General features: G+C 41.8%; 1 protein-coding gene across 1 annotated transcript in view; it reads right to left on the reverse strand.

The window, feature by feature from the left end:
• The window catches only part of LOC306975703 (glutamate receptor ionotropic, NMDA 3B-like), a 148,136-nt gene that overhangs the window by 7,368 nt on the left and 126,797 nt on the right, over positions 1 to 13,971 (reverse strand). Inside the window, exon 9 of the mRNA XM_079573372.1 lies at positions 2,940 to 3,091. Within this exon, the coding sequence (XP_079429498.1) occupies positions 2,940 to 3,091 (152 nt within the window). The remainder of the gene's footprint in view (positions 1 to 2,939; positions 3,092 to 13,971) is intronic.

Here is a 13,971-nt window from a genome sequence, read left to right on the forward strand (position 1 = left end):
GCAGAATGACCTGGATGGAGGCTTAACCTATTGTGCATGTTTTTAGTGGTGGTGGAAACGGGAGCACTCGGGAACATGCAAATTCCACACAGTCCTGCCCAGGGATCGAACACGGAGCCTTCATGCTGTGAAGCACAAGCTGTGCCACAGTGCTGAGGGAGTGCATGTGCTTTGCAAGTGAGTGGCTGATGTAAAAGGTGTGGACAAAGATTAGAAGCCGTGTTCTTGTCAGTCAGCCCCTACAGAAGACTTTCACAAACAGTGAAAAGGGTGGCTTTTGTGGACAGCTATTCCAGTGCCTATGTTGCAGACATATCGAAAAATCCTGTGGTATTCTGGTATTTTACATAGAGTATGAACAAAGGAGGAGTGTGTCCGTTTTCCCCAAGTGAAGCAGGGAATGGCGCTTTAAAAGAGCTGCAACACCAACTGAAGACATGAACACTGATATTTTCACCATATCAGTGGGTGCACCATAACATTAAGAAAAGTGAAGCATGAACAAGTGGCGGAGCGCAGGAGGTTTTACAAGGAGCTCAATCCCATTGCGGGGCCACAGCCACCCGAGCTGCACTCAACACTCGGGGCAGGGTAGGATCTTGTCCTCCAAGTGGGAAAAGCTGGCAGAAACTTGTACAAATAAGCAGCTCTTCTCGAATGAGCCATCTGAACATGCAAGTAAAATACTAGATTGAATGAATAATGCATATACACGTTGGGTATCATGGCTCTTCTTTATCAAGTCTGGCTGGTTCTTGTACCAACCCCAAACATGGATAGAGAGGCTTGTGTCTGGAGGGGAATCTGACATAAAAACGATGTCAAATCAATACAGTACGCAAATTACTGCTAAAATGCAGATGCTTAACTGTGTTAAATGTGTTAGGAATCAGGAGACGCTAACTTGCCCAAAGTAACTGCCTGTGAAAGTTGTTGTCATACTTCTTGTAAACTCTATGATCTACTGGCCACTGTTCTCCTTGAAGCTATGATATTATACATTATTCAGTTTTGTTTTGTATTACTTTGCACATCTACGCCCTGAAGTATAGCAATGTATGAGTGGAAATACCTCATGGATTTAGTTTTTATCAACTTATATTTAAAATATGCCAGAACAGGGTCCAAGGGCGGCATATGTGGAGTAAAACACTGTGAAACAAGTTTAAAACCATAGCAGCTAACCATTGCTTAAAGGGACAAGACGACAAGTTTAAAAATGTTCAAATTATGTATTTTCTACCCCCTGCTTGCTCCAGCCTGGACCTATTCACCACAACTGCTGCTAAACTTCCATCTCTGGACTTCCATCTAGTCCAGAGGTGTCCAAACTTTTTTCATGTGGGGCCGCATACTGAAGCGTACACGGGGTGAAAGGCCATAGATCGGTGGTTAGTGCCGCGAAACCTTCGACAAGCAGAGGTTTAAATTGTGCCCCACATCTTAACTTATGCTTAAAACCTTCATGCCAGCTCTGTCTCACAATACAATATTATTTGTTAGGTTAGAATTGTGTAGGATTATTACATTTCAAATAAAAAAGACCATCTCTTGATGATATGTACCGATTCAGCAAGAAGAAGCATCAAAAATGTGTCTACTATTGGACTAGTATTGGAAGAACAGGTCAAAACCCACTATACAACACTGTATGAATCTTAGATATTTGCCAGAAAACATTTCCTGGTTTCTCTACCGCCCAAAATCTACAATTTCAGAAGTGATCGTAGCAAGTCTGGTGAAGGTCTATGGCAGGGGTAGGCAAGTTTTCTTGGCCGAGGGCCGATTTTCTTTATTGTAGATAGACCGAGGGCGAGTGGCTTCGGGCCACTGATTATTAGCCCAAAGTAAAGCACAACACTGGAAAAATGACCATCTTAAATGAGATAAATGAGTTAAAATTTCTTGAATTAAAGTTCTATGTTGAATTTGAGTCGGTTTGAAGTAATCCAAGATACAAATGCTATGACACAAGATTATCTGAATTAAGATAACTACTATACTCGAGGTTTTAACCCTAACCCTCGTCTAAAATCAGACCAAATCTACTCAAACCTTAAATTTAATCTGTTAATTCAAGTAGATTTATGTAATTTCTTCTTTAAAACTATTCTTGTCCTTGTGCACTTCTTTCAAATGCCAGTGTTGTACATAATATATGACCTAATTGGGTGTATTGACAGTATTTCTACCTTTTTTTCCCCCATTTAACTAATAATGTTAACAGTACTCTCTGATTTGTGTAATACTGTTTCTTAAAATCATCTTGAGGGCCAGAGGGGCTGTGCTGGAGGGCCGGATTTGGCCCCCGGGCCTGACGTTGCCTACCCCTGGTCTATGGGCTTCAATATATAAGACAAAGAAGTTTCATGGATTACTCTCATTTTGACTCTATAAAGGGAGATGAATAAAACATTCCCAAGTACGGAAGCATGAAACAAAAAAAACTTTGCGTTATGCTCAAAATATTAAGTCACAGTTAAAAACAAAAAATCTAAACTTTGAGTTGGCACCAGAGATCCCTAACAGGATAAGTGGAAGAAGATGAGCGGCGTTTTGAAGAGATTGGCTGAGAGACTACTATAGCACAAATATGAGACACAGATAATGGAGGGTGCCACCTTGGGAATTCAACTTTTCTAAAGAGGCGCAAACAGGAAGGGGCCGAGAACTGTGAGTACTTTGCTCCAGCACAAATAAGTGTCTTCTCCACTCAGCTGTAAGTGTCTGTATCTCTGGTTAAGGTCCGTAAATAGACCTGGGAGTTACGCGATCGCGGTGTGCTCCTCTCTGTAGTCACCTGTGTGTGTGTGGCAGCCAATTCAGCCAATGTCCCAGGGGTAGACACTCATTTGTGGACATGCCCCGGCTTTGCTTGGCACACAGTGCACGTCCGCCACCACAACAACAGAAGATAAACACGCGCTCTCCTGGCTTACCTCGGTTACTGCGAACACTCTCTTCCCGCAGGGCACCACCTTATACCATTTGTCGTGCAACATGTCCATGAAGCCGTCTGACTTGTAGCGGCTCACAAACTCCGACACATTACGGGTGAGAGGTGATCCCTGTGGCAATCCTATACCGTAGCCTGTAAGACACAAGAAAAGCATGTACATGTAAAGTAGGTATAGTAAAAAGTCAGTGTATATGCATTTCAATGTTATTGTACCATGATATAGTAGCATTATCACTTCATTCACACAAGTCAAGTACGTAATCCCGTTCAATGGCGCTGCTGATTCCAACATACTGCATTGTAATTGTATAATAGCATTGCCCTGTACACTTTTAAAGCTCAAAATCCATTCACAAGGTGGTATGGCCCATAAGGGTTAGCACCACAGTTTGAAAACTCCTGCAGCAGGTCACAAAAAGACAATTCCATTCACCATATTGCATCTATAAAAGATAACGGTATAGCCATCTTGTGCAGTGTTCTCCTGCCTTTTTTTTTTCTTTTCACAGCCATATATTCGCTACAGTAAAAGCAACAGCCTCGGGACAATGTTGCTGGATATTGTCCATCTAAATCCACACTTGTAGTTAGCCAAAAGGCACATACCCTCTGGAAAAAAAAAACAAGACTTACAGCTTTACACTGTTCTGTTCGGATCCCGGGCAACAAACATCCCGCCTTCTCCTGTATTTATGTAAGGAAACAAAGCTGGTTGGGGAGGCGTCCCACGTGGCACATGCTGATTAAATTCTCATATTGTCTGTTGCCTTTTATCGCGATCCATATTTCCTTCGAGTGCATTGTCCCAGGAGCTTTCCACAACAAACGTAGAGTAAATCTAAGGCCAGAGCAGGGGGGGCATATATTGGCATTTATATATATTTCTATGCGGCCACAGTGTCACAAAAGGTAATGGCCAGAGTTGTAACGTGTCCGCTTTACTAGACTGGGGAGACATTGTAGGAATAATGATCGGAAATGTTACTCCTGGGTCTTGGGGAGAGAATATAAAGTAATGGACAGAAATGCACCGACTGGTGAAGGTCAGGTTTTACTGAACTTGGGCAGCACTTTACAGCACAGTGACAGCTCGGTAATCTGGGAACAGCATGGTAACTAAAGGTATAATTAAGGTTAACTACATGATCATTACCCACGCCAACTGGGGACCTCATTCAACTTTATCTTACGGTTAGTTAAAAAGGTTTAACAAAGTGTGAAGGCGGTATGTTACCAGAAAACACAAGGTTAAAAACAATGCCATTTCCATCCTATTATGCAGTGGCTAAGTGGGTTGACCATGAAAAATCATCACGTACTTTTGCCGCTAGATCAGACACTTCACAACAATTGGCCACTCAAACTCACAATACTGTATTCAGAAGTGACAGGAATGATATCTGGTAAACATCTGCAAATGTTTTGAAGAAGTACATTTCTATCTTATTTTTGATGTGTTTTTTCAATTTAAATATTGAGTGCACAGACCAAGGTCAAATATTATTCAGCAATGAGCCTTTTGAGGAAGGCAGAGGTAATTTAAACAGTGTTGAAGAGTTCTTGAAAGGTCCATCGGTAATTTAGGATTAAAAGGTTAAGGACAAAGGAGGCGAAAATATTTTGATTGCATTGGACATCACCAGAGGCCACCGGCGTAATGACTGAGCAGCGTGCGGGTCACATGGAGGTTAAATACTGTGCAGAGAAAGCAATGCAAATGCAAAAAAGCATTAACCAAGAAACCTTTTATACCTTATATAGAAAAGTCAGATAACTGGAGAAATCAGATAATCCAATAATCAGATCCGATGCGTTTATGTTCACTTCAGAAATCTGATCACCCAAAACTCCGGGTTTTACATGAGCCAGAGCAGATTTGAATTTTTAGAACAACTGAACTCTCTCTCCGCCCCTCCCTTCAGCCATCTCCACCTGCACAACCAGGTGAAAATGTCTCAAAATGACCTCCATATTTGGACTTGGAGTCAAAGGGCTCCATGTGGCATTACACTCCTGAGCATGAGCCCAGTGGAGACAGCACAGGTTTACAAACTCAAAGGTCCAGGGTTCAAACCTGCATTATTTTCCCTCGTAATTGTAGTTAACTCAGTAAAGTTGAGGATGGAGCAATGTTCTGCATATGTGCAGAAGCTCTAACCACTCGACTATCAGCTCCTGCTTTAAAGCAGTACTAAGTAAGTCATGCCCCTAGCAGCCATAAGCGCCACTGCATGTTGTGTTGTTTTACTCATTAATTGTCCGTGAGAGTAAATACTACCCTGACAGAAAAGACAAAGGGAGAGAGGGATATTGTACACATTTTTTTCACTCAAACGTGGCTGTAAATACTGTTTACGTGGCCAAAGCCCACATTTAGCTTTGCCCGTTAGCCTGTTAGCTTCTTCTTCTTGATTCCATTAGTGTGTATTGGTGGCTCCGACCCGGTGGCAGCGAAGTTGCAATTGTGGTTTTCTGGCCAGAGACAACGGGGGATATGAAAGACCTCCAAATCATCCCATTAACACTTGTATTACCCCCAAGGTAACTACAGAGAGGATGTATCTAGATAAACAAGTTAGTACAGTTTGAAACCAATTAGTGATTTATTTATTTATTTATTTTTTATGGAAACTTTTTTTTTTCTTTTTTAATATATCTTTTAATCTTTGTGACATTAGTTTTGCCTTGTTTCCTTTATTTTCCAGGTTAGTTTAAACACAAGTGTGAAAAATCATAAAGAAGTCAAATTACATCTTTATCAGATAATGTGTATCAGGTTATGCTATTCAATAATCTGAGTACTCCAGAAATCCGATTTTTGGTCTCCATGTAAACACTGCCAGTGTGTGAAAGCTTTGTATGTACTCCCTGACTACATACAAACAACAAAGGCTGAGGACAGTTTTAATACAGGGACATATTTTGGTTTCATCATTCTGCTGGTTTTATTATACTCTTTTCTTCCATAGTATGATTAAGTCCTTGTGTTTTTCTCTCTTACACAATTTTCTGATATTTTTATTATTAAAAGGAGGACTGACGGGAGGACTGATTTGAGTGTGTTTTGTTCTACATAAATAAAGTGGATTGGATTGAACAAGAGTACAACAAATAATGAGAAATGTCGGGGTGAAGTAGCCTATTCTGAAATGTGTTTAATACAGGAGACAGGAGTGCAATAGCATTTCCATTCAGAACCACATTTTGATCACCTCGGAGCTTTCTTTTTTTTTTCCATTCTGTGATTCGTATCTCGTATTCTCGCTCTCTCAGCTCTTCAAGTCCCCCGAAGCATGTCTGTTCAAAATTAAAGTACATAACGCTCCATAATAGCTCCAAATACAGATGGTTGTCCCCCTTTCATTGTCACTTTTTTGTATTTTCATATAAATGTCAAGCGGATGAGAACTATTATTCTTTGCCACAGCTCTTGCCGATTCAATACAAATCCACTTGCTTTGTCAGAAATAATTAGACGCCATACTTCTCTTGACCCCGTCGCAGCGGAAGTTAAACTCGAAACACTTAAGCCGCTCCGGGATAAATGCTGGTTCATTTGAGGGCCTCATCCCCCCCCCCCCCCCATCAGTGATACAAGAGCTAGTATTCTTTGAAGGCCAAATAAATGCCACATTGAGTCGACAGGGGAGAGGGAAGATAACGAGTTGGTTTAAAGCTTCATTTTTAGAAACCCTCCTTCTTGCAGGAGCGATTGGGCTTTGCTTTGTAATTACTTTTGATTTTTTTTGTAACTGGTCCAAGGTTGTGCCAGACCAGTTTGCCGTTAAAAGCTGTATGCGATAAAAGCAATCATCTTATATATCAGACGTAATGGGGTTGTGTCTCCACATGCACAGTTGGTGCTTTGGCGGCTAATATAAAAATGTAAGTGGGTTGTGTGTGAGAGGGAGAGGGTGAGCGCGAGGCCAGGATGCAGTGCTATATAAAAAAAAGAAAAGAAAAAAAAAGCAAACTCAAAAGTTGACAATAGAAACTTTCAAGGCAACATGATGCAATGCAGTTTGGGAATTTGGCAACGCTCACATTCTCTGGTTGGCCACAGGTAAGAAATATTCGACAGACTTCATTCCAAAGCAAGGCTCGTGTTGCTGATGTTCAATGTCACAGATATTAAAACATACATAATGACATGCTTTCTCAGTTTTACTCCTTCTAGTGCACAAACTATGAATTGCAGTGTCTTTATTTCACTGATCTAATTCGACTTGATCATATTAGGAGCTATTGACGTGGATGGCTGCCTTACTCACTCGGAGGGACACTCATCACGGTGTGTGCTAAATAGCAGGTGCAAGCCGAAAGATAAAATATGCTATTTCATAATAATTCAACATAATTTGCATGTTGCACTTAATTTACCATTTGATGTTGCCTGTATTACAGTTACATGGTACGTCTAACACATGCGCATGCTACTCGCTTTGCCCATGAGCAAACGCTTGGTAAATAACCCCCTAAAAGACTCACTCGCAAGGGCTGTATTCAGGGGCGACAGTGGCTCAGATGGCAGAGTGGGCTGTCTTTTAACAGGAAGATTGGCAATTTGAAACCCGGCTCCTGGAGGTGCAGACTGTTGTTGTGTCCCTGGGTAAGAAACTTAACCCACACCGGGTGAATAAATGTGTGAGTGAGAAGTTTAGGTTGGTCGGACACAGATTGGTAGCCTCACCTCTATCAGTCCACCCGTAGGGCAGCCGTGGCGACAAAAGTAGCTATCCACTGCCGAGGGTGGATTGAATGAATATGTAAATGATGCAATGTAAAATTTGAATGACCAGAAAAGAGTTATACAAAATCAATGCATTATTATATCACATTAGAGTCACCAATTCACTCAGGTCGAAGTACTAACCCCTCTGCCACTAAATGTATTTGTCATTGTACAATTGAACAATGAAGATTGCTCCTCCAAATAAAACTAAGCTCAAACCATACTTGTCAAAGTACGTCCGCAATTCTGAAACATCACAAAACAACTGTGACTATTGTTGAAAGTTGTCATTGTATCCTTGGGTTCACAGCAGCTTTAGAAGTGGAATCGTGATGATCTGATGCATGCTGTACATTAGGTCCATGCAACAGCTTTCTCATCATTCTTATCTACTGTATACAAAATCTCTGCTTTACAGCTTATTTGGGCGATCATCAAACACCTATGAGGCTCATTAAATGCGAGCTACGCCTTGGCTTCAAAACAGCATCTGCCTTTTGCATTGCAGCCCACACCAGGCAGCGACTGTATGAAAATCTGTCCTTTTTTTGACATTTATGGCTACACGGACCTCCTGGGGTTGTTTGCTTGATTTCGGGAGAGCCAGACGTGCCAACGCAAACATGAGTGCTGCTGCCTCGGTTCTTGGCATCTGTTTGGACTGTTGAGGTGAGAGCTGTGCCGGTCTGGAGGGAGCGAGGGATTCAGGTAACTGCCACACTGCACTTACAACATGACAAAGACACTGTCTACCTGACATTTCTGCTCTCCCTGTCCAAGCAAACCCGCTTCATATGGTTTCCAAACATCGGAGAGGCGTCCCATTGGTGATATGATCTCGGCTTCTGGTCAAGTCATTTAGAGACAGTGTTCCTCCTCGGTACTAGAATTGATGACAGATTAAGCTTTGTTTCGTTTCATTAAGGTGGTTCTATATTAAAACCTGTTTGTTTTCCCTTGTCCTATCAATCAATCAGTTTATTTTGTATCGCCCAATATCCAAACATCTGTCACCTCACAGAGTGTCACAAACATGGAACATATTTCACACAACGTCCAAATTGCCATTTTACTAGTATATTGGAATTATATTTTGTAGCCACACCGCCTCAAATTTTACCCAATAAATAACATTGAAGCATTTACTTTATGACAGATGTTTTCATGTTTGAAAAAATACCTCATAAATGTACAAACAAGTGGGTACGTCTCCAGCTCGTCTCCATAGAGATGTTGACTAAAGCCAGCAGAATTTCAGATTTAATTATGTTAGGTCCTCATCCAAATCCATTCTTTGATTACCCACTGCAGTAATAGCATTTTCTGTTAGGAGCATGTTTTGTACTGATGGCAACAGAATAGTCAAAAATGTTACACAGTGTGCCTTTAAGTACACTGCTCACAAAAACTTAGGGCACACTCAAAAAACACATCCTACATGTCAATCAATTTGATTTTTTGGATGAAAATCTTTATTCATAGTGAAGGGCAATGTGTTGAGAACAAAATAACATAAGAATGCTAAATGGAAATCAAATTCTCAGCCCCGGAGGTCTGGATCCAAAAGTGACAAATCAGGTTGATCCAAATTCTGTAGAAATTCCTCAAAACGAGTCTGTATCATCCTCAGTAGTGTGTGTGGCCTCCACGTGCCTGAATGCACTCCCTACAACGCCTGGGCATGCTCCTGATGAGACCACGGATGTCCTCCTGAGGGATCTCCTCCCAGACCTGGATTAGAGCATCAGTCAGCTCCTGGACAGTCTGTGGTGCGACGTGGCGTTGATACCACCCTCAGGGAGTCGGTTTCTGACCGTTTGAGAACCAACATGCACATTTGTGGCCCTCTGGAGGTCATTTTGTAGGGCTCGGGCAGCGCTTCTCCTGTTTCTCCGTGCACAAATGAGCAGATAGCGGTCCTGCTGCTGGGTTGTTGACCTCGGTCTCCTGGTGTACGGGCCTGTCTCCTGGTATCTCCTCCATGCTCTGGACACTGCGCTGGGAGACACAGCAAACCCAACTTCTGTGGGTTGTAGATGCTCCTCATGATACCTCTAGTGGTGAGAACACTGGACAAATGCAAAAGTGTTCCAAAACTATGGTACAGAGGATGAAGACAGGGAAATGGTCTGTGGTCACCACCTGCAAAACCATTCCTCTTTTGGAGTGATCTTGCTAATTGCCTCTCATTTCCACCTGTTGTCTGTTTAATTTCCACAACACCAAGTGAAACTGATTCACAATAAGCGTGGCTTCCTAACTGGACAGTCTGATATCCCAGAAATTTGACTGACTTGGAGTTACATTGTGTTTGTTGAGTTTGCCCTAAGTTTTTGTGAGCAGAGTATATTGTAAAAGCAGATGGGAATGAAAAACAGACTTTGTGTGCAATTATAAAGCATTTGTATCAATTAAGAACAAGCAGGTTGTTATTGTCTGCTCCCTGAAAGTTTGAAAGGTGTTGATAGAATCATCCCTGTGAAGGATGGGATGTTAGAAATGCGTTTGGAAACCACGACTAACAATTAACTTTAATCACCTCCTCCCTCTCCCTCACAGTGACATTATGGAGCTGGGATTGATACGTTTTGAATATTCGGTGAATAGTGGACTGCAGTTTGTTATTTTAGTCATGAATGCATCCTTGTGGTTGGAAGCGACCAAACTCTTCCACGGGCACGCACAAAGACCAGACAGGTATGTATCAACAAGTTTGTTGTTTACTCCTTGTGTAGTAGTTTGTTTTCATTTGCTCCTTTTACTTGATTAGGCCACCTTTCAATGAGACTGTATTTGAATCTTTTCGACCACGATCAATCCAAATGTAGGTCTATTTTAGTTCATTTAAGGCTGTTCTTAGAAAGCCCATATTTTCTGAGGCCGTACTTGCTGTGAATAGTTTTGAGTAATACTTGCTCTGTACTTCTTAATCTCAGCCAGTCCATATCTCACTTCCCTCTTATTGAGCCAGACAGTGTTTTTTTCTATCAGCGGCCAATCTCTACAAGCATTTCTATTCATTTCTATAGTGCTCTCAAAAAGGGGAACGCAAGTGGGCAGCCACTTGTCAGTTTTTTTGTGGATGGGTTTTCTCAGAGTTTTTGAGATTCCATCATCAAAGCCGTCACTCAAATCCCCCATACACCTACAACAAGTTAAGTTGAAGAATAACTTGGTAAAATTCACCATGAGAAGTGGTTTTGTTCTGAATTTATTTTCAGCGACAACAAGAAAGCCTTAGTCAATATGAAAGAGAAAAACATCTTTCAGACCTGTTAAATAGTAGGTTTGTCAACTCAGTGATCTTATAATTAATTACCTGTATTAGTGCTTGTAATGCACTATAGACCCTTGCTTATTGTAATTATATGAGCTTGCTTAGTTGCTTTAATGCACAGCACATTGGATTGTAGTTGGAGGCTAAGCCAGCCGTGTCCATGTTATCGACTGCTCTCCACAGACGGAGACAGATGGCTGCTGTTGCGTGGAACCCGCTGCACAATGACACATGCATGAAGACAAATTATCCAATCATTCCTAACGATAAGAGCAGAGTGGGCAATGGTGCGTGCATTCCTATGTTGGAAGTATTGGAAATACTGCATATTTATCGAAGTTAGCCGTGCATTATGGATGGTTGGGGACGATGGGTGAGAAGGTGGTGGTGAAGTGACTTATAATGTAGAATTGCTCTGTTTGAGGGGCCACACTTCAGTGATAGATTGTTGCATGTCATTCTATCGAACTTGACTTTAGGCAGATAAAAAGCAAATGGCTTTGCTAAGACATTCATCAAAGTGTCCAAACCTGCCTAAACCTGTGACTACTCAGTTCGTAGGTAAATGCTGTGTCCACTGCAGGGGCATGCTGGGACATCATTCATTGAGGTCTCGAGATTTGTAGCTCACGTCATAGAGCAGCAGCTTTAAAACTTAAGGTCATGGGATCGGTTCTTTCTCTTTTTACATGGCTGCTACACACATAATCTGGGCCTGACACATCAGTTTAGTTTGAGTTTTGCAAATGAAAAATATATTATTTATGCACTTCTTATACATTGGTCACTACTGCCTTTCATTCTTTCTTTTTTATCCTCACCTGCCTTTTTTCTGTTCACTTATTTACTCACGCAGACACTTATCTCTACTGTCAGTTCAGCGTCCATTGGCGTCTCCTGCTTCAGTGCACTGAATGCAAAGTGCAATGCAAAAGTCCTTTCTGATTTCAACACCTCAATCATCACTGAATCCATTTACATGACAAAAAACCTTTGTGTCACTTTATTTATGTCTAAAACCCCAGCCCAGGCTCCTGCTGCAGCACCGCTAAAGCCTTTGGGCCTGTAAAAGTACAACTGTGAGAGTCCATACATTTTTCTGGTGGCCCAAAAAGTGGTCCAAACGCCCCAACTCTCTTGATTACCCAGCATGCCATTGGTCCACTGAATTCCCCAATAAATACAGAAGGCATCTTTGGAATTGCCCAAACTGTATATGGTCTTGTTCAAAGCATCCAGACGGAGAAAACAAAGAAGAGAAAAAACTTTCCAACATTACTCCACCATTACAAATGCTGAATTACTGTATGTATGCATACAGTAATTCTGTGTCTGTTTTTTACTACAAACAGACACAGAGCTTAAAAACGGACATTGCTAACCAAGAAGCTAATGTTGGCTTCATGCTGCATATGCTAACGTTAGCAACAAGTGCCGTTTTTTTTTTGCTTCTACTGAACAATTTGCCGTGAAAAACATCCATATGGATTTGATTTTGGCTTGACTTTAGTTGTGTGTGATAAATATGTTTATAGTCCATCAGGAAAAAAAAAGGGATTGAGTGTGTGTTTGAGTGTGTGAGTGTGGGACAACAGATGCAAATTTACCCATGGCTACATGTGGTGTGTTCATTAACATGCACTGTCCCTACCAAATAAACCAAAAAGAAAGAAGAAAGGTTTCTCTCCCCTCAGCTAGGCCCTTATTTGAAGTGTTGCCGTCTGTATCTAAGCAACATCTTCCAATAGTTGAGTCAACCAAAACCATTAGTTGTAGTAAACACAGCAGATCTGTGGAATCACTTCCCTCTGCCCAACCCGTAACAAAACACACTTATCATTGTTCCATTGTGGTTGAAGATATTGTCCGTCCTGCTTGAGCGGCCGTATGTGGGACCCCTGAACCCACAACAACACACTGGCATAGCCACAACAAACAATTGTCCACAGACCGTCAATATTATTAACGGGGACTGTCCACGCTGTCGTAAACATCCCAGCAGCACTCAGCGAGAAAAGACGCATCGCTGTCTCTGCTTAACTAGCCCCCAGGTTTCAACAAAAGCAACGGTAGCTTCCCCACGGCACCCCCACACGACGCCAAAGATAGACTTTTATGAATCTACAGGCTGCCATTTGTTCCATGTAAACAGATCAACGGGCCATAAAACAGCAAGACGACGGGGAAGGATGAATTTGAAATAGTGCGTGAAAATGAAAGAAAACATATGCTCAACCCCATAAAGGACTATGGTTAAAAAACTCAGGCTTTATTCTCGGGTCGCAGGGTACATTTCTGAAACACTGAATGAAGTTGGGATTGCTTTTATACAGACTTAAGACAAAAGAGTGAATTATTGTGAAAATGTAATCTCTATTGATGAATTATTGATGCTATAGCGCAGTCACACCGTCACTGCAGTGAACTCTGGGCTAATCCTAATACAGCAGTAATCCACTTGAGACTTTGGCTCCGACAATGACTATAAGAGCAGAAGTACAGTAAAAGCCACTCATGCATCAGCTCTTTGAATGGGACTCTTAATCCGTGGCAAAAAAATATGTAATATAAGATCTGGACCAAAAACAAGTAATAATAGTTGTACAGAAAGTCACCACGACCAAACCTCGATCAAACCTTGGCCAAACAAGTACCAAAACCAGTGATTTATAAAGAGTACAGTGCACTCTACAGCCCTCAAGCTAAGCCCCTCAACCAACTACAGCCCGGATCTGTTCATATTCCCCTTTCATTCTCTCTCCCTCTCTCTCTCTCCATCTGCTGGGGTGAAGGTTTGTCTTGATTAGGGGACTCTCTTGGCTTGCCTCTTTTATCACTAGCTGTGCAGAAAGGCACCAACTGGCAGTGGCCAAATGAAAGCCCCACTCTCTATCTCCTCCTGCAGCTACTTGCACTTCACCAAACCATCACCCTCGCTCCCAGCTCTGCCATTATTGTTATATACTCATTTTGCCTCCACATTGTGCGTCGAACTCTCCTGTG

This window comes from Gobius niger (assembly GCF_951799975.1).
Source record: "Gobius niger genome assembly, chromosome: 16".
Lineage (NCBI taxonomy): Eukaryota > Metazoa > Chordata > Actinopteri > Gobiiformes > Gobiidae > Gobius > Gobius niger.